Genomic DNA, 24,951 nt, shown 5'->3' on the forward strand with positions numbered 1-24,951 from the left:
GGTAATCTTGGTGTCAAGAATGGTAGAGAATCATTACATAAAAACAGAATAAGAAACAAGAAACAGAGATAAGCAATTGATCAGAAATGTGGGTTTCATTCATAAACCTTCCAAGGCATGTTTGAAAGAAGGAATCATCCAAAAAGGGGGGAAAACCCAATAAAGAACAGTAAATATATTACAGAACGGCCAAGACTATCAGAACCAAAACAGAGCTTCATTCCTCTTCCAATGGCATCTGAAACCGACACAAGGGGCAGCGGTTGCTGAGTTGCAGCCATTTGTGAATACAATTTCGATGGTAAATATGTAAACAAGGCATTCGAAGTGCATCAATTTCAGACCCAACTGAAACGATATCATCCAAACAAATCACACAATCACTCAAAACCCCATTCATTTCAACTCTCTCCATTTCCTGAATCGAAGCTCTACTCGCCCGGCGCGACCCAGTTCCCATAATGGTGTCCGACCCATAACCCGAATCCTCCATGACCTCCTCAGGCAGCACCAGCTCGACGACCATGGGAATGGTGCGGGAGAGAGCGTTAGTGGGTTCGGTTGCAATTCCGCGGGCGCTAATGGAAATCTGCTGAATGAAAAAGGGTTGAAGATGGTAAGGCACATTGGTTTCGGATAGCATAGTGGAAATTGCGGACCAAGAGAAGGAATCTTGAGTTAAAACGTCACATCTTTGCCTGAAATTCTTGTAACGAAGAGTGCTGATGATTTGGTCGCCTTGAGTTGCATAAGAGGAGACATAGAAATCGATGAAGAACTCAGGGGATTCAGAAGAAGAAGAAGAAAAAGAACAGTGAGTTTCAGAAAAGTCTTGGGGCTGCCAAACCTCGCAGTGGAGGCCGGAGACGGCGGCGGCGGCGGCGACGGTGGACATTGATTTTTTTCTGTCAATTGGAGAAATTTTGATGAAGATATAAAAAAAAGGAAGGAATTTTAAATTGGGGTTTTGGGATTGGAAGGAATCGAGAGATGGAGTAATAGGGAAGTGATGGCGTGGCTTTGAAGCTAAGAAAGAGTAAGCCTTCCCATTTCTTTTACTTGTTGGATTTTCATTTTTTATTTTTTTCTTTATTTTATATATATATATATATGTTTGGTTTAGTTTAACTAACTTCTTTTTCTTAATAAATAAATAAATATTTTAACTAACTTATTGGATTTGGTGTAGTTCCATTGTTTTAATTATAACATAACATCTCTTTAATTATAATTAACACAATAATTAAAGCTAAATTGAAACAAAAACTTTTAACTATAAAAACTAAATTATTAACTTAACAATCTGAAAAATCATTTATGATTATCATTTGCTTTTCTCTGTCCGTGATTGGTCAATGAACAAAGACAATAAAAACCAGAACTTTGGTTGGGTTGGGTTGTCTGCAACATAAGAAATGATGCTGCCAATGATATGTTTAAGGTTTGATTGCCAAAGCATAAATGTCTGGAAAAAATGGCAACTTTTAAAGCAACTCTCTTAATCACTGTTTGCTACTCATTATTTGCATCCCTTCTATGTAAAGGTTTAGTGTGATCTTATCTCTGCAGAATTTATTATAGCAGCTGCCCAACATTTTTCCCACCTCCATTTCATCTCAAAAAACCAAACAAATTTAACTGATTTGCTGTTGTTTGCAGAATAGAAACATCGATTGCGCTCGTTCTCTTCGGTCAGAATATTGGCCTCTTTGCTCTATCCAAGTTATAGTCGAAGACGAGTTGAGAATTTCGACTGCTACAGTCTACCAACCAAACGTGCCTAAGTCAAAAAATATTTATTTACTTGGGTCATTAATAAAAACGTGATCCATCTCTTCTCAAAGGTCCCTACAATTTTCATTTGGATGGTAATGGAGAGCTTGCTTTTGGTGTATGTCTCAGCGGGGACTTCGGCCCCGGACTGTTTAATCTTTGGTTATCGACATGCTTAACCAGGGGGAGCTCTTCGAGAGATGATAAAACTTCGGACATCTGTGGTCGTAATTTTGCCTCTCGAATGCATTGCAATGCAAGTACTGTAGTCATGTACGCAGCTTTTTGAGGGTATTGGCCCTCTAACTTCGTGTCCATTATCCGAAATAACTTGCGTTTATCAGCCAAGTACGGTTTCGCCCATTCCACAAGATTCTGTTCGATACCAACTTTAGTTTTATCAACAGCACGACGTCCCGAAAGAAGCTCCAGCAGTACAACCCCAAAGCTATACACATCACACTTAGCTGTTAGCCTACCTGCAATTGGAAGAATAGAGATTTATCCATCAGAAGTGTGTAGACAGATTTCATGCTCATAGTTGCTAATCTTATTCTAGTAGCTGCAAAACTTCTCAAGGATTTGCCAATCAATTCACTTCAAGAGAAAAGGCATCAATGATTTCCCTTGAGAAGATTTATTATAATTAGATTTCATCTACCAGACAAACGAGCATATTCAAAATTTAGCGATAGATCGAAACAGAAGATGGAGAAAAAACGTCGAATTACCAAGTTGGTAGCTCAACGTATCTATCATGATCTAGAATGCACATATCCTACAGTAATTCCACATATCATGAGACTGAGATGAAGAACAAACCAGTGGCAATATATTCTGGAGCGGCATAGCCTTGAGTACCCATAACTTGAGTGGACACATGAGTCCGATCACCAGTTGGGCCTGCTTTTGCCAAACCAAAATCTGAAAGTTTTGCATTGAATTCCTGTGTACAGACAGATGAACTTAGAGGGAATGGCAACGAAATAAAGGTGTAACAGAACTCTTTGCCATGAAGCACTTAAATGACATACAGAATCTAAAAGGATGTTCGATGCTTTGAAATCGCGATAGATAACTGGTTCTTCTGAGTCATGCAGAAAGGAAAGCCCTCGAGCAGCACCGATAGCAACTTTGATCCTTATTGCCCATGAAAGTGGTCGCGCACCCCCTGCCAATGCCATTGCACATTCAAGAACAGAGGTTTAGAACCTAATTACTGAGTAAAAACATTGCCACAAAAAGGTTGATGATTGCAGCAGGGTTACAGTTAGAGTTGGCCAAAACATTACTTACTTCTAAATAGATGATTTTCGAGGCTGCCTTTGGACATATACTCGTAGACTAAAAGTCGGCTGTCCCCATCAAGGCAGAACCCGATTAGTTTAACCAGATTGGGATGATGAAGCTGACCGAGGTAGTTAACTTCGGACTGCAATCAATAGCAACCTGATTTATAAAGCAAATCGAGCCAGAAAGATTACGAGGACGTGTAAAAATAAAGAGCAAAGTACCAGCCATTCCTTGTGTCCTTGAAAGCCTTCAGGTTTAAGCTTCTTCACTGCAACAACCATTCCAGCTCCAGGTCTCACAGCTTCTAGTGTATGTTCATCAATCCATCCTTTGTAAACATGACCAAAACCTCCTTCTCCAATTAGACTGTCAGGGCGGAAGTTTTTAGTAGCATTCCTAAGCTCACTGTATGTGAAGGCTTTCAGATTTGGAGACAGCAATATTTCACCTTCGGATCTATGAGCTTGAAGACCTCTAGATGGCGTACTCCCGCCAAGGGATGGAGCTCTCAAAGAAGCAGATGAATGACCTTTCCTATTATGTTTTTTTGGTTCTTCTGCACGGGATAAGAGCGACAACGATTACAATGACTGAATAGTGAAGTATGCGCACGGAAACTAAACTAATCCTATTTAGCTGACAGGCAGCAATTGATATAGAAGTTCAAAGAACAATATTTCAGCTGGTTCATTAACGAGCACATAGATCCCTTGAGCAAATCCTGTCTTTTACACTTAGCCAAAACTTCTATAAGATTTCTCCAAAATTCCACAGCTTACTATAACTTAGAGATGGAACCTCATGTTTATCGAATAAGGTATTAGAGAACATAAAGCCTAAGTGGGTATTCGGTCCAAAAAATTGGGATCCGACGTAAGAATGGTGAACCCGAAAAGGCACCATCTTATGGGGACATCTTGAAGATTTCATATCACTAAAATGAAGAGACCTCAATATCGATATAAGATATACGTGAGTTACTCTTCTCATTGTCAGTCGGTTTTGGAATGGAACTCTGTATATCGAACCTGACCCTATGTTTATCTAATACAGATAAACAAGGGAGATAGTAGCAGACTCTTACAGAACACCATCGCCATTGTCCGACAGCCAACATCTATCAGCCTCCCGAGCAACACCCTTACCACTCATTGTGATCTTCAAACCAACTCCAGTTTGTTCCACCCAATTTTTATCATCATACCATAATATCTAGTGCATTTCACATCAGGCTCATGATCAATAAGAACTCTCATAGTGACTAAAAAAGTAATTGTTCCATGTCCCCTTAGACTACATTCATAAAATGAAAATACTAAACCTACTCGAAAAGTAATTTTCAAAATGGAAACATAAAATCTTCACCCGCCAGTTCATACATCTATCACTTTACAAGATTGTGTTCAATTTACACAAACAATTTAGACTTGAACAGAAATCCACTTGACCCTAAATACAGAACAATTCTTCATGGGCTTCACATGTAGAGCACTGAGATCTCAGTGCCATGGATAGTGTACTCAACTTACAAAGCTAAGAAACACAACATGGATTTGGGAGTATTGAAAGCGCAGTACAATACCCAATAATGTAAAGTTCAAAAGAGGTAGCAAGAGAAAGTAAAGCTTAAGATGGGTTTGAACAAGCTACAAAATGTCGAAAAAGGAGAAGAAAATCCCTATAACCCTTTCATTCAACCAAACCCATTCAACACACCCAGACAAAAATTCCCAGAAAGTTTATCCAAAAAAAACCCAAAAGAAACGAACCCAACACGAGAAAAAAGGAGAAAAGGAAAAAAAGGAAAGGAGTCCATGGAATCGACAATGAAAATGAAACAGGGGAAAGGAATTACCAGAATTAGGGAAGGAGTTGAGGGAGTTATCCACCTTAGAGCAAGCTTTTTCGAGGCAATTACCCATTGAAAAAGAGAGGGAAAGTAAGAAGAAAGCAACAAAAGAACTACGAAAAGCTCTGAAACTTTGCAGAGAAGCTCGAATCGTTGTATTGGCGCTCCTCTTCGAGCATCTGGTTCTGCTCTTCTCTCAGTAATCGAGATTAGCATCAAATATCAATCAAAATACAAGAAAATACCATACCCTTTTTTAATTAAAATAAAATACATTTTGTTAAAAGAAACAGAGACAGACAGCGACGCTGGGGGAAAATTCGATTGTTAAAACAGAAAAGGTGAGGGGTGAGAATGTTGATGTCAAAAATGACCAATTGCTAACGTGTAAGAACGATAATACACCGAACCGGACCGGACCGGAGAAAATAAACGCCGTTAAATCCTGTTTTTACCAAAATACCCCTGGATTTAATTATATTTTTAGAAAGTTAATTAAGTTTCCTTAAATGAAACTCAAAGTTTACTACAAAAGGTGTGAAATTATTTACTTTCATTTATTGGTATCTTAACCATTTTATTAATGTATTTATTGATTGTAATTAAATCCAATAATAATTGTATTAATGTAATTTCTAAAAATATAAATTTTAATATGGATATATAGATGATTTAAATTTTGTGTGGTGAAGTTTGGTAGACATCACGATGGTTGAATTAATTTGAAATTAATAATGATAATGTAATGTAATGTACCATAAAAATGAGGATATTTAATGAAGTGTGTACCTAAAACATTGCTTTATTTAAATCCATAAAGTATCAAACAAGATAAGAACACATAGAAATTAAAGCCCATTTTATATAATTTCCCTAGAGCACTAACTCATTGTCTCAATTATTTCATTCAATTCAAATATCTACGATCTACCCATAATTATTTGGTCGGTTTTACTCGAAAAAGGAGAGTATTGAATTAGAGAATTAAATTTATGTGAGATCCCACAATAATTGGGGAGTTTAACGATGCAATGGGTCAAAACGGACACTATCTGCTAGTGGTGAATTTGGACGATTACAAATAGTATAAGAGCTAGACATTGAGCGATGTACCAACATTTCGTGTGAAAATCTCTCCCTAAAAGACGTGTTTTAAAATCGTGAAGTTGACGGCAATGATCGCACTTGGAAGATTCACACGCCCAATCGAGCTACACAAATTTCCTCTGTCCCTGTGATGAAAAAAAGAACTCATGAGGGAGATCCACACCAACCATCAAGAGCATTACAACCTATGTTGCTTCATTCAATGATATTAGCTGATTTCTTGTCACAATCCCCAACCAAAATCTCAACTATTTCCCTCCTCTCTTCCACTCTAAGCTATGCAAAAGGATTGAAATTTGTGATTGAATCACCAACCCCTTTAATACCCATTTTCCAAATCCCAAACCCACTTCACTTCAACAAAGAATGAGGCATAAAACACACCCTATTCATCAATTTCTCAACCTCAAAACCCTTCTTTTACCTCTATTTCTTTCATTTTTCCTCATCTTCCTTATCAAAGCTAACATCTTTGACTCACCCACACAAAACCCATCTTCAAAGTTGCAATCTTTTTCACCAAAAACCACAAAAAATTGCTCCCCATCTTCTTTCAACAACATCCCTTGCTCATTTTCCCACGCCCTTATCCACGGTGTGTCAGTTGGCGCTTAAGGGACTGCCAGAGGAAGTGTATGAGGTGGATGCACCGACAGGGTACTACGACGAGGCACCAGGGAGGATGACGGTGATTTATACGACGGGGATGATGGCGAGGAATAGGGAGGAAGGGGAAATTACGGACTTGTTTGTGCATGATGCGAATAGGGAAGTGGAAGATAAGTTTTCGATGGAGTTCTTGTGTGAAGGTTATATGGAGCCTTCGAACGAAGTACATTATAGAGCCTCTCCTAAGATCTATGGAGCCCTCGAACAATCTTCCGTTAATCGAGGCTCAACTCCTTCTCTAGAGCCCTTGAACAAAGTACCCCTTTGTTTAACACTTAAGTCACTTTTAACTACACCTTCGAGTCTCACTTCTTTGTTCAAATTGAGATAGCGTTCGTTTCTTATAAACTCATGACATAAAATTCATATCTTTGAGCTCGTGATCAATAATATATATATATATATGTTAAAGACTCCATACATCAATTTTAGTCTCTAGACAAGTTAATTGGTTAAGATATTGTGCTAGCTCACTCATTCATCTTCCCATTAATCCTCTTGTTACACACAAAGTCAAGATTATAAAGCACAAACAGCATAACCACAAAGCACAAGAAAACCAGCAACGGCCCACAAATCCAAAGCACCAATGGGAGAGCTGAATAGAAGAGTCTATTTCCAATGGTGTTCAAAACACAGCCTTTCTCCAAAATGTCGACCAAATGCTGCTCTGTCAGCACGGACAAGGGCTGCAATGGGGCGCTGATCAGAAGCCCACCTAGGTTCATGAACCTGATCGACAAACTGTGGAAGAAGAATGAGAAGATGAATATGGTTAGGATTGTTATAAACTTCAGAGCCGCTGTGAACTCCCCGTGGGCACCGTAGACGGCGTTGGTCAGCGGCTTTTTGATGCTGTAGGTGCTGCTGAGGACGGCGGCGAGCCCGGCGCATAGGAGAATCGAGGTGGTGGCCATCAAGATTGAACCCATTATCATGTTCCTCAGGGTTTGAACGACAAGGATGTTCTTCTTGTCTATGTCCTGTTCACCAAACTAAATATTTTGGCAAAACTTCTAAATTTGAATGCAAAATTCTTATTCTAAACTACCTTAACCTAACTTCTTACCATATACCATATACTTCTATAATATATTCCCTTTTAAACTTATGTGTGACGTAATATCCTTGCAAGGGTATAAATCGAGAAATCGTCCAAAATTTTATTGTGAGATCTCATATTGGTTGAAGAGGAGAACTATGTTGGATGATGAAAGTCCCACATCGGCTAATTTAGGGAACGATCATGAGTTTATAATCAATGAATACTCTCCATTAGTCTGAGGCTTTTTGGCAAAGCCAGAAGCCAAAAGCAAAGTCAGAAGAGCTTATGCTCAAAGTGGACAATATCATACCATTGTGGAGAGTTAGTAACCTATTCGTAAAAGACGTGTTTTAAAATTGAGGCGGATGGAGATATGTAATGGGCCAAAGCAAACAATATCTATTAGCGTGGACTTGGACCGTTGCACATGATCAAATGGTATCCGATAGACATTGAACGGTGTTCCAGCAAAGACGTTGGACCTCGCAAAACCAATGAGGTAAGGGCGATGCATAACGGGTCAAAATGGGTTTGGGACCCATATTCACATTCCCAACCTATTAGACAAATGATGCAAAGTTGGATGAAATACCTGGAGCATGGCGGAGATCCAGTGGCGGCGGACGGTGGCAGTGACTCCGATGAAGGTGGCGAGTGGCTGAGTTTTAACCTTGTACCATAACCAAGCATGATAGGTGAAGGTGAGGAGAAGACCAAGAGGAACAAATATGGCGTCCAAATAATAGTTCTTCCATTCCATTGAATTAGCTTTCTTCTTCTTCTTCTTCTGTAATTCTGTACGAGGCTGTGGTTGATTCTTCTCATCTTTGATTCAAATAAATATTGTGGAGTGATCATTTTGTCTCATTTACCAAATTTTTTATTCTTCCCTTTTGCATTTTAGTCCACCCTTTACTTAATCATGGATTTGTATACTTTCCCAACTGCGCCCATCTAGATCTACCTTTCAAATCTCTTCATGCTCGTAAACCAAATGTGTAAAAGGGTGAATGGCAAGAGCGTCACTCGAGTTGAATCATTTCTCCGCTGAGAGTTGAATCATTTCTCCGCTGAGGGGCAGGCCCAAGTTGAGCATCACCATGGAGATGTATTCTTTACTTATAAGCCCATGATCAACTACTTAATTTGTGGAAATGAGACTCCTTTTCCAACACTTATCAACAATCCTCCCCTCGAACATAATACATTATAGAGTCTCCCTTGAGACCTGTAGAGCCCTTGAGTCTTCGAAAAAAGTACACCCTTTATTTAACACTTGAGTCACTTTTTAACTACACCTCTGAAGCTCACAACTTCTTTGTTTGATATTTAAGGATTCTATTGACATGACTAAGTAACCTTATGATTACCCCGTTAATTAGTCGATGTGAGTCTCCTTTTCCAACAACATTTTAAACATAGCTTATGATAAAAAAAGTTTGAATTTTTAGCGTAGCAACCAGAGTTGGGTCCACAGAAATTCGTCATGAATCACGTTGTTGAGCTAAGTACAATAACAATTCTTAACTATTGTCGTCGACAGTGCACGTTGACAAAAAACAAAGCTTTCCCCTTTAATAATCACTCTCTTTAACGCAAAAAAAGATGTGTTTGTTATATATTCGCAAGGATTTGGACACTTGATGAATTACAAATGGAAATCAATCTGACGTTGACAGTGAGGATTGCCGAATAATGTGCATACAACACATCAGTCTTGTTTAAAAGCTTGATTGTTGTCTCTGTACATAGAAAGTTATATCAGGCCTCTGTTTCGGCGGAGATGGAGGCGGCGCCACTTCTGGGTGACAGCAGCAGCGGAGGAGACTATGCTCCGGCGAGGAACTTTGAGCAGTTCAAGCGTATCGTGTGGAGTGAGACGGTGAAGACTTGGACCATCTCCGGTCCGGTCATTTTTCAGATCGTTTGTCAATATGGAACCAACTCTGTTACCAATATCTTTGTGGGTCAACTCGGGGAGCTTGAGCTCTCTGGCGTTTCCATTGCCATCTCTGTTATTGCCACTTTCGCTTTCGGTTTCATGGTCTGTATTTTCTCTCTCAATCCCCATTGATTGAAAAGCTAGATTCTGATGTGTGTGTTTAAAAATTGTTCACAGTTTGGAATGGGAAGTGCAACAGAGACACTGTGCGGCCAAGCATTTGGGGCTGGACAAATCCACATGCTGGGTGTGTATATGCAGAGATCATGGGTCATTATGTTCGTATGTGCCTTAATAATCACACCAGTCTATGTCTTTGCCACTCCCATTTTGAAGCTTTTGGGGCAACAAGATGATGTCGCAGAACTGGCTGGGAATTTCTCTCTGCTCATACTCCCACAGTTGTTCTCCTTTGTGTTGGCTTTTCCAACCCAAAAGTTTCTGCAGGCACAGAGCAAAGTGTGGGCGTTGGCCTGGATTGGCTTTGGGGCTCTTCTGGCTCATGTTTTCATGTTGTGGCTGTTCATTTTTGAGTTCGGTTGGAGCACCACTGGGGCTGGTCTGGCTTTGAACATCTCTGGGTGGGGGCTTTCCATTGCCCAAGTAATTTATGTGATGGGTTGGTGTAGAGATGCTTGGCAGGGATTCTCTTGGTTGGCTTTTAAGGATTTGTGGGGATTTGTTAAGCTCTCGTTTTCCTCTGCTATTATGTTCTGCTTGGAGATTTGGTACATGAGTAGCATCATTGTTCTTGCTGGCCACCTTCCAAATGCTGTCATTTCTGTTGATTCACTTTCGATTTGGTAAGTAGATAGTTCTTTGGATGTTTGCGTGGTTATGTTCTTCGTTTTTCATGGATCTTAAGTTTTGGGTTGTTTCAGCATGAACTTGAACGGATGGGAAAATATCATTTTCATTGGAATCAATGTCGCCATGAGGTAATGAATGATCTTGAACTATTTTAAATCTTTTAGATTCATGAAACTGTTGTTTAGATCTCTTAAATGGTATCATCAAGTTCATGAAACTGTTCTTTAGATCTCTTAAATGACATCATACCAATAGAGATCTGTAATAGTCTAAACCCACCACTACAGATATTGTCATCTTTAGGCATTCCGTTCAACTTCTCCTCAAGGTTTTAAAACATGTCTTTCGTAGTTAAACAACTGAACCAGCACTCATCCAAATACTGTCCTCCTTGGGCTTTCCCTCTCGGGCTTCCCGTTATACGTATGCTAGGAACAGGTTTTCACATCCTTATAAAGAATGCTACGTTTCCTCCCCAACCGATATGGGATCTCACAATCCACCCCCTTTGGGTCTCAACCTTCTCGCTGGCACATCGCCCGGTGTCTGGCTCTGATTTAGGTGTGGTATTCAAATGGTATCAAATGGCTCTGATCCAAATGTGGAATCCTCACTGACATTCAAATGGTATCAAAGCCAGACACTGAGCGATATGCCAGCAAGGACGTTAGGCTTCTAAAGGGGGTGGATTGAGAGATCCCACAACGGTTGAAGAGGGAAACGAAGCATTCTTTATAAGGGTGTGGAAATCTCTACCTAATAGACATGTTTTAAAAACTTTGAAGGAAAGCCTGAAAGAAAAAACCAAAAGAGGACAATATCTACAAGCACTGGGTTTGGGATGTTACAATAGATCTGTCCTACAATTGTTTGAAAAGCTTTAATCTTTCATAATATTCATCAGAATCTGAGAGAGGATCCATTTTAGGCCCATTTCTTATACTTATGTTCTTCTGTTGTTTGTTTCCAGTGTTAGGGTCTCTAATGAACTTGGAAAAGCACGGCCTCGAGCTGCGAAGTACTCTGTTTATGTGACAATCGCAGAATCTCTTATTCTGGGGCTCCTTTTTATGGTGCTGATATTCTTTGTAAAGGATCATTTTGCTGTCATCTTTACAAGCAGTGTAGCTGTGCAGAAATATGTTGCCAAATTAGCCTATCTTCTTGGCATAACCATGGTTCTCAACAGTGTCCAACCAGTCATATCAGGTGAACTAATAATCTCTCTCTCTATATAAATATGTTAGTGAAGAAGTGGTTTTGAATGAGCCTTTACAATCCTCTGGGCCTTCCTTGTTCAGGTGTGGCCATTGGAGCTGGATGGCAGGCATTGGTGGCTTACATAAACTTAGGCTGCTACTACATTTTTGGTCTCCCTCTTGGGATTGTCTTAGGTTACGTAGCAAAGTTTGGAGTGAAGGTATGCCAAAGAAAACTAGCCAATCAAGATCGAGTTTAAGAGTGGCTTCTTAATCTAACACTTTTGGTTGGGTGCAGGGGCTTTGGGGCGGAATGATAGCCGGGATAGCAATGCAGACGATTCTGCTGCTGCTTGTTCTGTACAAAACCAACTGGAATAAAGAGGTAGGAGAAACCAAATGTTTTTCTTTTTCTTTTTTTGTTTTTTGGGTGTTGTAGGGAAGGAAGGAAGGTCGGAGCAGTTTTAATGGCGAATTGTTGAATGATTATTGCAGGTGGAGGAAACTTCAGGAAGGATGCAGAAATGGACTGGACAGGACATTGGAACAGAGAGGAGAGCAGAAAGCTAAAAGAAGTGTCATTGGGATGTCTCCATCCCCAACCGCTGCAACCTTTGTCTTTCTTTCTTTTTTCTGTATTTTTGGCTGAGGACTTTTCATTTCGTTTTTAAGTTGAGGGGTTGTAATAAACTCGGCCGTTTCTGATCTTGACACAAATAATATGGATTAGGTTGGAATGTTTAGATTGATTTTTAAGTGTTTAATTTTTCAGATACAACCCAAAAAGACCCTAAATGAGATTTAATTGCATATAAATTGAACAAGCCAATTTGGATAGATTTTATTAAGAAAAGAAATTCACACATAATCTTAATTACTTTCTAAAGATAAAAAAATCAAAAAATTATTTAACAGAGTTTTTTCTTTCCATAAAGTATTGATGCATTAACAAGTCAATATATGAAACTAGAATATATGTTTTACGTGCTATTGTCTTCATATATCATCCACTAATTTTTCAAGTAAATGACTAAAAACCATTTCTCCACATTTGCCAATTTCAATTCTTAATTTTGAAATGGCACGTGAGGGATTGACTGAGGACATATACCTTCTTGACAAACTTCCAATCTATCATATCCTAGCGAATGTCACTTAACTACAAGAAAAGGGTTGCCTAGTCTAGATGGAATTTTCTCTTCCATTATTTCGTTCAGTTCATGAAATCTAATCCGCCTCTACAGAATGAATTGATTGAAGAATCCAATGAAACATTCATTCTCCGGAACCTGAAACTATATGACCTTGTTCATTTCCTCTCTCTCCCTGATTTCACGGTAAAAGAAGAATCAACCGAAAGCTACTGAACTACTGAACCTGAACCGGAACCGGAACCAGGAAGCTTCAAAATATCTCTACTCCTCGAGGAATTTTAAAACAAAAGGCCCTAAGTTTTGATTCTAAGTAACAATGTTATTCTTTACCCCCCAAAAAAAGCACCTCAAAATATCTCAATCCAACGAAGCGTACAAATATCAGAATTCCCAGCAAATAGATTACGAAATAGAAAAACCAGGAATTTGAACAACTAGCAAAAATCACCGAAGATGGATTTGATTAATTTAAAATCATGCTGATAAGTGAATAACACAACGTAAACACTTCCCTTCCTTCATGAGACTGAAAGCTTGGTTGATATCTTCAAAGGATATGTTGTGTGTGATGTACTCGTCAATTTGAATTTCCTGCATGAGATTTTGTCAAGCGTCACATCTATAAGCTCTGTATCCAAGAATGATCCGAATATGCATACCATGCTTGTGATTTAAGAGGGAAATGCTAAGGCGCATTGAAGCAGGAAGTATCAGATTCAATCGTTAAATATAAAGCTTTTATTACCTTCTTGGTATACATGTCTACCAATGAGGGGAGATCAGATTTTGGTCTCCATCCGCCAAAAAGGGATCCTTTTAATGTTCTTCCACTAAGAAATACTCCATAGTGGGCTTTTAGTTCTGGATTCACTTTTGGGACACCTAACGTAACAGTCAAACCCCAACCCTAAGCCAAGATGTTGAAAGAAATTAATCAGTTTTATGGAAGAAACTGCATCAAATAAATGCTGAGCAAAACAACACTAACTTGACAACAGGACTGCAAAGCAGTAGTTATCATCCCTGTGTCACCTATACATTCAAATGCATAATCAGCCCCGCCATCAGTAATTCGATTCACGACCTACGAGAAATAAACGAAGATTACATGAAAATTCACAAAGAAACCCATTTGAATTTTTATCATCGAGATTTTGGACAGTTGTTAGGTTGTAGAGAGTAATACCTGTTGAATGGATTCATTGCACTCCTTCGGGTTAACAAAATGAGTGATCCCAAAAGTTTTGGCTGCAAGAATGGAATTATTTCCTTTGTCAACACAGTTTCTAAAAAAAAATTAAGAAAAAAAACTTTGTTACCAAAGAAAAATGAGGTTACCTATTTCACCCTTTTCAGGATTAATATCAACGCCAATTATTTGCGATGCACCCCTAACTTTGGCACCTTGTGCAACCTTTTGGTAAGACAGAAAAAAGATTAATCAATTTGTTTCCAAATTTGTCAAGAGAAATGTTTGAGGTCACTACAGAGATATTCACAAAACATAATACTTACAGATAGACCTACAGTCCCAAGACCATATATCACCACAGTTGAACCTTCAGATATATCAGCGACATTCCAAGCAGCACCCAAACCTAAAGAAAGCACATTTTATAAGTAACATCCCCTAGACTGTTGAGCAGAACATGCTTCAATTCAATAATTAAAAAGAAAAATAAATCTCTTCAATTCAAGCCTAAATTAGTTGAAATCTACAGGATAGTTTAGTTACACGATAGGTGGGTTCAGACAAGGGGGAGAATGAAAAGGTAAGACAAAAATTAGTCTGATTTACAGTCCATATTTCAACTTAAAATTCAAAGAAGACCATATAAGTATGCTAATAAAGTAGCTAAGGATGAATCTTACTCCTTTTTAACTGATCACATAAAAGAATCAATAAGCCATTGTAGACATGCAAGTTTCAGTACTTCCACTTTCACTACCTTGCGCATGCGTTGCATTACTTTCTTAATATACGTACTTTTTTTTTTACTTTTTGTATTCTATTCTGAATATATACATAGTTACGAACAACAAGATGTGATATGATTTATCCAAAACCCCTCGACCGCATTGAAGAAATCAAACGAAAGAATTCAACTAAGCACGCAAGTATACCTGCAGCCACTCCGCAACTTAAAAGACATATTTTCTCAAGAGGTACAGCCAAGCTGACTTTGACAGCACACCCTGAGTGCACCACGGTGTATTGACTGAAACTTGAAACCGCACAATAATGATAAACTGGCTTGTCTTTGATAGAGAATCGGGTCTTCTGATCACTATGCATTACACCTCTCCTCTCTAGTCCCAAAACTTGGCACATGTTGCTTTTACCCGATATGCACTGCCTACATGACTTACATTCTCCAGTGAATAGTGTAAGCACGTGATCTCCTTCACTGAATTCAGTCACTCCAGGACCAACACTCTCAACAATACTGAAAAATAAAATGGAAGATCATTTTTTTCCAATGAGATGAAAAACTGAATCGCTGCTTTACATTTCAACACTGAAAAATAAAGTTACCCTGATGCTTCATGGCCAAAAATGCGAGGAAAAATAGCCTACAAAAGCAACAAGTAATCATTCCAGAAGGTTCAAATCTTCGTCTTCATCATGAAACATGATGCAAAGACTCCATAATTTCCTTTCGTTAGCCTTTACAAGCTTATACCAACGGAAGGTAAACAACGTGTTACAAGATTACAAGCCGGTAGAACAAAATCCAATAGAAGCTAAAGTTCAAGTTCATTATAATGCGATTTTGCAGGAAAAAAAAAAAAGGAAACGGTTTGATTAGAAAAATAAAAGTGTACTTCAATCCACGTTTTGTATAGATTTCTTCGTTCGCTATAAATTATCAAACGAGATTACTGCAAGTTTTGTATGTACGTCCTGAGCTCAAACAAAACTTTGAACAATAATGGATCTGGCTATCCAGTATGTTGATCAGGACATAAAATCAATCGCAGGACTCAAATGATGTATAATTAGCATTTACATAACCAATCACATTCTTCTACTTATCAACGAAATATTAATTGACACCGGTCAACGACGATCCATCCGCATAAATTGCAAAAATAAAAATTCATTTCAGCTAGAATGGAGGTAAGAACCTGAGTTTCCCAAGCAGAGACATCACTGCGACACAAAGAAGTGCAGACAACTTTAATTCTGATCTCCATAGGTTGAGGAGGACTCACTTGCACCTCCTCAATCACCAATGGCTCTCCAGGTCCCCAAGCGACCGCGGCTTCAATCGAATTACAAAAAATAAGATACAAGTAATTTAAGAAGCGGAGGATGGTAGAATACAAGAAAGTAATCCAGAAATATTACCTTTGCAAGTAAGAACCGCAGGGGAAGAAGACGACATCCCGGTGAGATTGAAGCGCAAGAAAAATAATGATTCGGAGGAAATTCTTCCAGCGGAGTATGGGAAGAATTGTATTGAGTCGCCTTGAACAGGCGAAGAAGCTGCGCGTTTCTATCATTGGAATAGGCGCCTTTGGTGGTAGGTGCGGTTGGTGGAGATGGAGGGGGGCGTCGGGCTTGTTAGAGGAACACGACTCTCCACAATGGTATGATATTGTCCACTTTGAGCATAAGCTCTCATGGCTTTGCTTTGGGCTTCCCCAAAAGGCCTCATACCAATGGAGTTAGTATTCCTCACTTATAAACCCATGATCACACCCTAAATTAGTCGATGTGGGACTTCCATCATCCAACACCTCCCCCTCGAACAAAGTGCGCCCTCCCCTTAATCGAGGCTCGACTCCTTTGGAGTCTTAGTCATTTTTGACTGCCTTCGAGGAGGGGCTTAGCTCCTTTTCTTTAAGAGTTCTTTGTTCGATATTTGAGGATTTGAGGATTTACCAATCTATTGGCACGACTAAGTTTAGGGCATGGCTCTGATACCATGTTAGACGAACACGACTCTCCACAATGGTATGATATTGTCCACTTTGAGCATAAGCTCTCATGGCTTTGCTTTGGGCTTCCCCAAAAGGCCTCATCCCGATAGCCCCTCCTCGAAGGCAGTCAAAAATGACTAAGACTCCAAAGGAGTCGAGCCTCGATTAAGGGGAGGCGCACTTTGTTCGAGGGGAGGTGTTGGATGATGGAAGTCCCACATCGACTAATTTAGGGTGTGATCATGGGTTTATAAGTGAGGAATACTAACTCCATTGGTATGAGGCCTTTTGGGGAAGCCCAAAGCAAAGCCATGAGAGCTTATGCTCAAAGTGGACAATATCATACCATTGTGGAGAGTCGTGTTCGTCTAACATGGTATCAGAGCCATGCCCTAAACTTAGTCGTGCCAATAGATTGGTAAATCCTCGAATCCTCAAATATCGAACAAAGAACTCTTAAGAAAAAAGGAGAGCCAAGCCCCTCCTCGAAGGCAGTCAAAAATGACTAAGACTCCAAAGGAGTCGAGCCTCGATTAAGGGGAGGCGCACTTTGTTCGAGGGGAGGTGTTGGATGATGGAAGTCCCACATCGACTAATTTAGGGTGTGATCATGGGTTTATAAGTGAGGAATACTAACTCCATCGGGATGAGGCCTTTTGGGGAAGCCCAAAGGGCCTCATCCCGATGGAGTTAGTATTCCTCACTTATAAACCCATGATCACACCCTAAATTAGTCGATGTGGGACTTCCATCATCCAACAGGGCTCACAGGCAAGCACCACCAAACCTTTTTCCTTTTTTATTTTTATATATTATTATTCTCTAAACTTTAGTTTAATCTATTTTATTTTCTTTAATGGTTTAAACAATAATAATGTTTTTCTCAACATTTACTGTATAATTAAAAAAAAAAACAATGACTTTAATCGTTGCACTAAATGTTTAAAAGTTTTAATAATAACTTGAAATTAAAAAAAAAAATAATCTAAAAAACACATTTAAATTTTCAGAAAAAAATAATGAAATAGTTAATACTTTATTTTAAAAATATTATTTAACTTTCAAAAATACATTTAAATTTTTGGCGAACATTTTTATAAATTTAGCTTTAAAAAAATTAAATTTATTTTAAAAAATTATAACAAAAATTAATGCATGTTTTTTTTTTAAATAAATTTAAAATTTATTAAAAGTACAATCGCAAAATTGGACTAAAATGATATTTTAATTAAAAGAACTAATTTTTACCTTAAAAAAGTTTTCTTTTTCTTCTTTTTTTGATTTGATTTCGAAAAAAAATACAAAAGAAAATGCAATTTGTGGAGTTGTTGCGGCTGGATCTTGTCGGCTGTGTGTCATTGGTACTTGCTACTCAAAAATATTTTTCAAATCATAATGTCTACATCCGTAGTAATAACTTACCACCTTCATTTCTCAAATTAATTTTCAAGTTACAAATTATTAAATTTTAAAATAATTACAAATTAACGCGTTATAAACTAAAATTAAAAAGATAAAAATGGCATTATTCAATAATGTCACATATCATTATCATAATTTGGTTTAATTCGACCATGATATTTTGACTTAGGTTCAATTGGGTTTTGCCCAAATGCCTAAACAAGTCCAAAACCCAATTGATTGGGTTCGAAGACCGACCTTTTGATTGCGTTCAAAACACTCACGAGCTCCATTTGAAAGAGGTAATCAGATGATCAAGTGTCAGATATCATGTCAACTTAACCGTATAAAATTTGGATTTTTTTTTTTTCACTAATACCCATTTGTAAAACATAATGATTTCGAGAGTCAAAAGTTAATCTAAAATTACACTCTCAAAACTTGTCATCTCATCAAATACACGATGATATAGACATCAAAATTCGTAACGAAAGAAAAAGGAAGGAAGAACATAATAATCACAAAAAATGAACAAAGAGACAACATAGCCACCATTTTCTTTTCTCCTTGTCACGCCATGCTCCCAATTCACGCTTTCAAACCCAAATCTCTTTTTTTTTTTTTTTTCTTTTTCAAGATGACAACCAATCATAATATTTGAATTATTTTTGCATATATATATATATATATATGTATGTATATATATATGTATGTATGTATGTCTCATTTTAAAATATTATTTGCAAATCTAGTTGCATCTTCTAGTCCTATCTTGAATTGCCACCAAACCCTTTCCCTCTGGGAACCTATAGGGTATTTATTTATTTTTAATAATGAAAATTTATAAATTTTAAAAGAAAAAACAAAAATACCCTTACATTCATTTATTAACAAAAAAAAAAGGACCACATTCAACCCATTAAAGGAAAAATTACTTACTATAGCAGGTTCTAAACTCATCCTATGATATTTACTATTAAAAAATAATATATCGAGTTTATCAAATTTAATTAGGTCGTCACTTCCATGACTTAAAACACAGTTGCATGCAGCAAGTCCCGAACCATATATTAAATTGTACTAAATTCTTTAATAGCCTAATCCACGAATAATTTTCTTTTATATGATACAAAATTTGTAACCATTTAACTCAAAAGAGTTATTTCAAAAGAAAAAAAAAAAAGAGTAGTAGTCATGTCACATCAAAATGGAGTGGGGGTGAAAAGAAAACACAGCCATATTAATTGTATTTTTTATAGTAAAAAAAAATATTTTTTTTAATTTATAAACATAGGCATGAAATTCTCTTTTTGGGGGAAAGGATGGAAACAAGATAGGGATTTATTATTATGTGTGTTGGGCGGTGGCTTTTTCAGTCTGTCCATTGGCTGTCAAAAACTAAATAAATATATGTATATATATAAAAACAAAACTTTTAAGATTATATCAAATAAAAAATTTTAATTTATGAAAATTCGATTAAATAATTAAAAAAAAAAAGGGTTTTGAAGTTTTCAGACGGGAAATAAATAAATAAATAAATAATATTTTTAGGTGGAAGATTTAGATGGGTTTTGTTAGGTTAAAAAGAACCTAAAAATTTGCATACAATGAACTTTGATGAGCCATGAAGTTGAGTCACCCAAATTGGCGTCTATATAACCCCACCCTCCACCCTAAACCCACACCCCAACCCCAAACCCAGCCCCAACCACTTGTTTATGGTGTTGTTTTGGCTTGCTTCCACTGCCTTCCAAAAGGAGTAGGGAGTTGAATGCAGCCAAGGATGACTTGCCGGCGGTTCAACTCGCCGCCGCCGTCAATGTGGGGCGCGGCGGCAAGTCGTCCTTGGCTACCTTGGGTTCTCTTCTTCTTCTGCAAGGCCCATGGAAGCTGCGAGTAGCTGCGAGTGGCCGCCAGCAGCAGCAGCACAAAATCACTTCGGGTGGGGAGATATGAAGATTTATCTTTTATTATTTTATATCGGTACGTCATTATTGTGTTTTATTACGTCATATTGTTTTGTTTTTTTTGTGTTTTGGTTGTGTCACATGCTTGTCATTTTCAATGGGTTTTGCATCCATATTTGATAAGGTCGACCACCTATGCACCACTCCTTTAGATTAGCTTCATTTAAAATATATATATATATATATATCCTTTCTGGTGTCATACTGCCTAGTGTCTAATTTTACAAAGTAACCAGTGGCACAGCGAAAGGTGGTGGGCCCATAACCCATGATTCCATTTGTAACAACTCAAGCCATGACTAGTAGATATGGTTCTTATTGCGCATTCCTTGTCGAACTTCCCCTCAATGTTTTAATATTGTCCTCCTTGACTTTTTTGTTTAGAGTTTTTCCATAAAATGCGTTTATAGAGGAGAGGTTTTTCCCCTCCCTAATCAATGTGGGATCTCAGAATCCAACTTTTGAGACTAGCGACACTCGTTTCTCTCTCCAATAGTTATCTTAACATTTTGGCAATATTAGGCCTTTTTACATAAAAAGAATCAAATTAAATTTTTATTTACATCCCAAAGGCATTCAAGAATCATCTCCCCCAATATCCAGAGTACCAAACAAACGAGGGCAATTATAAACAGAGCAAAAGGATTGCAGAACCAACAGGCCCAAAACCATGAGCGTAGCCATCAACGCCAGAATCCTCCACGAACTGTAAACATATTTCTTAATCACCCTACTCGCCTTCACCTTCGGCCTCCCTTTATAGTACTTGTTCACGCCATTGATGGCCTCGTCCAGCTCTTTTGCGGCGCTCAATCCCATGGAACTGCTCGTCATTATCCCATTGAAAAGGACTGCAACCTCCTCATCTTTCTTCATCCCATTCATCACCACGATCTCTGCGTCTTTGAGTATCTTGACATCCTCGGCGGTGTCGATCAAGCTGTTCATTAGATGTAAGTAGCGACTGAATGCCAAGAAATCTGGCATCGCCATGGCTTCGTATGCAACCAAATTTCGTAGGATTACTTCTGAATTTGCTCCCAGTTTGATCACTGGGAGGAACAACGTCACGCTTTCTGCCTCGAATTTTATTGTTTTAATGCTTGCGCTTTGTTTGAAGCTGACCCCTGTAAAATTCATCAACACCCAAGTCAGAAATATAAATTTTCGATTAGTAATCACGAATCTCCACGATAGTATGATATTGTCTAATGGAAATGTATTCCTGGATTCCCCAACAATCCTACTCTCGAACAAAGGACACCATAGAGCCTCTTTTGAGGCCTATGAAGCCCTCGAACAACCTCACCTTAATTGACCCTCGAACAAAGTACACCCTTTATTTGATACTTGAGTGAGATCTCGAACAGCCTCACCTTAATTGACCATCGAACAAAGTACACCCTTTATTTGATAATTGAGTCACTTTTGACTACACTTTCAAGGGTCCCAGCTTCTTTATTCGATATTTTGGCTCTAATGCCTTGTTAGGAATCACAACTCTGGGTGATATGATATAGTTCATTTACCTCTAGTGATTTTGCTTTTGTTATTTTGATCCTTCCCTAAATTAGCTAACGTGAAATTTTCTCCTAACAATCCACGACTTACCGGTGTCCAAAAGTTGGGAGGCTGTCGGAATCTTGATGCCGGCTTCCATTAATGGCGTCTTGTCTTCTATCAAGATTTCGACTCTGTTTCTGTCGGGATTTTCTTCCATGGATGAAACCAAGCCGCCGACAATCGGCAGCAGGTCCAACAAACGTCCAATAAATTCAAAAACTTTCTTAGAACCCCTCAATATTTTGAAGCAATCCAACATCCAATTCCAAGGATACGACCACAGATAATTACCCTTCAAAGATCTCGACTGTTGGATATTCCCAGGCTGCTCCTTTGGGCCGTCGTCTTCGCCGGAGCATTCCAAATTCTCCGGCAAAATCAAGCGGTACAAAACATCCAAAACATGCGCACATTCGATAACACCACGACGACCCACCGTCAGATTCAAAGGGGAAATTTCAACGCAAAAACCCACCAAAACAGAGGCAAGCAAATCATCGGATTCAGTCGCCTCGCATTGAATCGCCGCCGCGAAAATCTCTCTCAAAACGAACAACGGAATCTGATTCTCGAGCTTTACAATGTCCCGTACAACAGCATCATTACTCAATCTCTTGCACCTCGAAACAGTAATGAATTTGTTAAGAGGACGGAGAAGATCATGGTTTTGAACTTGTGAATAAAGAAGCTCGAGCAAGAACAGAGCATCGATGGCCATAATGAGAGCCAGAGTATCAGCATCAAGATCCAAGCGGCGGTGGTATGAGCCACGAATATGAAGGTCAAGCTGGGACAGCCGACACACAAAGGATTGAAATTCAATTTGGTGTCTAATTTGATTGGCAATCATAAGTTTATAACGCTCCATATTATCATAAAGTTCTTGAGAGAAATGGTGGTAAGGACCTAAAGCCAAGAATTGCGGGGTATAATGTTGTGGCTTTGCGGCGCTGAGGAATTTTGGGACGATGAAGATCGAGGAAGAGATGTCGGATTTGGGGTTTTTAAGGTGTTTATGGATGATGTCGTTGATGTAAACGACCCATCTTCTTTCGCCGGATTTTGATCGGAGAATTGAAGGTGAGGAAGAACAGGGGTTGCCTTCATCCAATGATTTCATTGCGTTGTTCATGTGTGGATAATGGAACATGAAAGACTGCGGATGAACCCCCACCGGTTTATATGCTTTTTGAAGAACTTACATCAATTGACATAATCATTGGAGTGATTCTTAGGTTTTTGTTTGGATTAAGATTGAATGTTGACATTATTTTATTTAGTAGATATCCACGTTTTTTTTTTCTTTTCTTTTCTTGAAGAACACCATGTTTATGTTCTTAGTTTAGAAAACACATTGAATGTACGATCAAACAACGACCACCAGCCCACTTGACTTTCTTTATTCCTCTTTCGACCAATCAAAATCTAAGGCCGGTTAAAAAAAAAAAAGAGCTAACTCAACTCAATCCTGTTATACGAACACGACTTTTCACAATGGTATCCCTAAAAGGCCTCAAACCGAACTTAGTATTCCTCACTTATAAACTCATGATCATTCCCTAAATTAGTCGATGTGGGACTTCCATCATCCAACACCTCCCCTCGAACAAATGTTGGGATTTCCATCATCCAACACCTCCCCTCGAACAAAGTGCGCCTCCCCTTAATCGAGGCTCGACTCCTTTGGATTCTTAGTCATTTTTTACTGCCATCAAAGTCCTTTTCTTTTGGAGTTCTTTGTTCAATATTTGAGGATTATTGACACGACTAAGTTTAAGGCATGGCTCTGATAACATGTTAGACGAACACGACTCTCCACAATGGTATGATATTGTCTACTTTGAGTATAAGCTCTCATGGGCTTTGCCCTGTGCTTCCCAAAATGCCTCAAACCAATGGAGTTAGTATTCCTCACTTATAAATCCATGATCATTCTCTAAATTAGCCGATGTGGGACTTCCATCATCCAACAAATCCAACTCTATAGTCGTCAACCTCATAGTTTTTAATACAATTTCCACACCCTTGTAAATAATGTTCGAGATCTCATAATCCACTCCCTCGAGGGTTCATTCGTTCCCTTCTCTAACTGATGTTAGATCTCACAATCCACCACTTAGGGGCTAGCGTCTTCGTTGGCACACCACTACCGACGTGGAATCTCACAATCCACTCCCTTAACGGTCAACATACTCATTGGCACACAACTAGACTCTAATACCATTTGTAATAGGTCAAACTTACTGTTAATAGATATGGTCTATTTTGACCTGTTGCATATAGTCTTCGGTTTCATGGTGTTAAGGATGACTCCACACCTTTGTAATAATTGGATCGAGTCTAATAAATATTATAATCTGATGCAACTAGATACTCTAAAAAAAACATAGAATATTAGCTTCAAAATTAATCTTATCCACATTGTCATTTTCCTTAATCGTTAAAAATAATTTCGTGGAAATTTCTATGATACGTGACAGAGACAATTTTATTATTGCCATTTTCTTGGATCCAATATTTCCACTTTCCTTATTATTTATTATTTTCCAAGAGGGAAATAACATGAACAAGAAAATATTGTTATTTTAATTATTTATAAATGTAAATTTGTTGTCTGGTCTTTTAGCAATGTATTATTATTTTATAATTAAGAGTAACCATTTTTCCACTATAATTTTATAAAATGTAAATTAAAAAATTATTTGTCTACGTAGACATTTACTTGTGAATAAATTAATTCATTAAAAATGTGTTTATATCATTTTATTTATTTATTAATATTAAGTAATAAAGAAGCCAAATTAACTTGCGTTCACGACTCAACAAATTAAACCCCAAACGTTATGACGACTTTTGTTTGACCTAGTTGGTGGTGGTTTTGTCAGTCGCCGGCCGCCGTTGGTCAGCCGTTTCCGGCCGTTATTACTATTAATTAACAAAATTTTTACTTTTTTTTTTTAAATGGTCAAGTTTGTCAACTTGAATATTCAGAGACACTAAAGACATGCTCAATAATATTAATTATTAAATTAACAAATTTTGTGTATATCATTTACAAAAATTATTAAATTTAATAAATAAATAAAATTCCAAAGCAACTAAATTTTGGGAACGACTTTCAATTTATGAATGACGTCACTAATTTGACTTTTTTTTAAATAATTTTTTCTGTTTTATTTTTCAGCTTAAAAACTATTTTTAAACGTGCAATTTGGAAATAAAATGGAAAGAAAATGAATCCCAAATACA

The 24,951-nt window shown here is 38.0% G+C and overlaps 6 protein-coding genes across 7 annotated transcripts; 1 reads left to right on the forward strand and 5 right to left on the reverse strand.

The window, feature by feature from the left end:
* Positions 1-217: 217 nt before the first annotated feature.
* Positions 218-643, reverse strand: LOC111431384 (E3 ubiquitin-protein ligase SIRP1-like). Its single transcript, XM_023068007.1, has one exon. It carries the CDS (start codon positions 641-643, stop codon positions 218-220), a length of 426 nt encoding a protein of 141 aa, XP_022923775.1.
* Positions 644-1,615: 972 nt separating this feature from the next.
* On the reverse strand, positions 1,616-5,290 carry LOC111431470 (probable serine/threonine-protein kinase PBL3). 2 transcript variants are annotated; one of them, XM_023068116.1, is made up of 6 exons: positions 4,922-5,290; positions 3,288-3,622; positions 3,070-3,205; positions 2,808-2,944; positions 2,596-2,719; positions 1,616-2,252 (listed from the first exon to the last, which is right to left on the reverse strand). In XM_023068116.1, exons 1-6 carry the CDS (start codon positions 4,986-4,988, stop codon positions 1,858-1,860), a joined length of 1,194 nt encoding a protein of 397 aa, XP_022923884.1. In that variant the 5' UTR covers positions 4,989-5,290; the 3' UTR covers positions 1,616-1,857. The 2 variants fall into 2 exon arrangements, with proteins under 2 accessions (XP_022923884.1, XP_022923885.1); XM_023068117.1 differs by lacking the exon at positions 4,922-5,290 and adding an exon at positions 4,649-4,668.
* A 1,803-nt stretch (positions 5,291-7,093) lies between these two features.
* On the reverse strand, positions 7,094-8,997 carry LOC111431474. The gene is made up of 2 exons (XM_023068121.1): positions 8,329-8,997; positions 7,094-7,674 (listed from the first exon to the last, which is right to left on the reverse strand). The coding sequence occupies exons 1-2, from the start codon at positions 8,494-8,496 to the stop codon at positions 7,162-7,164; spliced, it is 681 nt and encodes a 226-aa protein (XP_022923889.1). The 5' UTR covers positions 8,497-8,997; the 3' UTR covers positions 7,094-7,161.
* A 522-nt stretch (positions 8,998-9,519) lies between these two features.
* Positions 9,520-12,430, forward strand: LOC111431468 (protein DETOXIFICATION 35-like). Its single transcript, XM_023068115.1, has 7 exons — positions 9,520-9,780; positions 9,856-10,481; positions 10,560-10,616; positions 11,459-11,697; positions 11,790-11,908; positions 11,986-12,072; positions 12,183-12,430. The coding sequence occupies exons 1-7, from the start codon at positions 9,520-9,522 to the stop codon at positions 12,255-12,257; spliced, it is 1,464 nt and encodes a 487-aa protein (XP_022923883.1). The 3' UTR covers positions 12,258-12,430.
* A 709-nt stretch (positions 12,431-13,139) lies between these two features.
* Positions 13,140-16,398, reverse strand: LOC111431471 (alcohol dehydrogenase-like 6). Its single transcript, XM_023068118.1, has 10 exons — positions 16,194-16,398; positions 15,971-16,107; positions 15,378-15,415; positions 14,966-15,288; positions 14,357-14,439; positions 14,180-14,255; positions 14,028-14,089; positions 13,830-13,925; positions 13,587-13,748; positions 13,140-13,432 (listed from the first exon to the last, which is right to left on the reverse strand). The coding sequence occupies exons 1-10, from the start codon at positions 16,228-16,230 to the stop codon at positions 13,316-13,318; spliced, it is 1,131 nt and encodes a 376-aa protein (XP_022923886.1). The 5' UTR covers positions 16,231-16,398; the 3' UTR covers positions 13,140-13,315.
* A 4,280-nt stretch (positions 16,399-20,678) lies between these two features.
* LOC111431467 (putative UPF0481 protein At3g02645) lies at positions 20,679-23,062 on the reverse strand. The gene is made up of 2 exons (XM_023068114.1): positions 21,751-23,062; positions 20,679-21,266 (listed from the first exon to the last, which is right to left on the reverse strand). Exons 1-2 carry the CDS (start codon positions 22,850-22,852, stop codon positions 20,716-20,718), a joined length of 1,653 nt encoding a protein of 550 aa, XP_022923882.1. The 5' UTR covers positions 22,853-23,062; the 3' UTR covers positions 20,679-20,715.
* Between the last annotated feature and the right edge of the window lie 1,889 nt (positions 23,063-24,951).

This window comes from Cucurbita moschata, unplaced genomic scaffold (assembly GCF_002738365.1).
Source record: "Cucurbita moschata cultivar Rifu unplaced genomic scaffold, Cmos_1.0 Cmo_Scf00036, whole genome shotgun sequence".
Lineage (NCBI taxonomy): Eukaryota > Viridiplantae > Streptophyta > Magnoliopsida > Cucurbitales > Cucurbitaceae > Cucurbita > Cucurbita moschata.

Excerpts from the sequence above, each read along its gene's own strand:
- LOC111431471 (XM_023068118.1), bottom strand. The coding sequence starts at position 16,230 with ATGTCGTCTTCTTCCCCTGCGGTTCTTACTTGCAAAG. Across the intron at positions 15,289-15,377 it reads TTTGGCCATGAAGCATCAGG|TATTGTTGAGAGTGTTGGTC; the intron begins GTAACTTTATTT and ends TTTATTTTTCAG. Across the intron at positions 14,090-14,179 it reads TCCTGAAAAGGGTGAAATAG|CCAAAACTTTTGGGATCACT; the intron begins GTAACCTCATTT and ends CCATTCTTGCAG.
- LOC111431467 (XM_023068114.1), bottom strand. The coding sequence starts at position 22,852 with ATGTTCCATTATCCACACATGAACAACGCAATGAAATCATTGGATGAA. Across the intron at positions 21,267-21,750 it reads CTCCCAACTTTTGGACACCG|GGGTCAGCTTCAAACAAAGC; the intron begins GTAAGTCGTGGA and ends TGAATTTTACAG.
- LOC111431470 (XM_023068116.1), bottom strand. The coding sequence starts at position 4,988 with ATGGGTAATTGCCTCGAAAAAGCTTGCTCTAAGGTGGATAACTCCCTC. Across the intron at positions 3,623-4,921 it reads CAACTCCTTCCCTAATTCTG|AAGAACCAAAAAAACATAAT; the intron begins GTAATTCCTTTC and ends TATCCCGTGCAG. Across the intron at positions 2,720-2,807 it reads CGAACATCCTTTTAGATTCT|GAATTCAATGCAAAACTTTC; the intron begins GTATGTCATTTA and ends GTCTGTACACAG.
- LOC111431474 (XM_023068121.1), bottom strand. The coding sequence starts at position 8,496 with ATGGAATGGAAGAACTATTATTTGGACGCCATATTTGTTCCTCTTGGT. Across the intron at positions 7,675-8,328 it reads GGATCTCCGCCATGCTCCAG|GACATAGACAAGAAGAACAT; the intron begins GTATTTCATCCA and ends TTTGGTGAACAG.
- LOC111431468 (XM_023068115.1), top strand. The coding sequence starts at position 9,520 with ATGGAGGCGGCGCCACTTCTGGGTGACAGCAGCAGCGGAGGAGACTAT. Across the intron at positions 11,698-11,789 it reads TGTCCAACCAGTCATATCAG|GTGTGGCCATTGGAGCTGGA; the intron begins GTGAACTAATAA and ends TTCCTTGTTCAG. Across the intron at positions 12,073-12,182 it reads AAACCAACTGGAATAAAGAG|GTGGAGGAAACTTCAGGAAG; the intron begins GTAGGAGAAACC and ends TGATTATTGCAG.
- LOC111431384 (XM_023068007.1), bottom strand. The coding sequence starts at position 643 with ATGCTATCCGAAACCAATGTGCCTTACCATCTTCAACCCTTTTTCATT.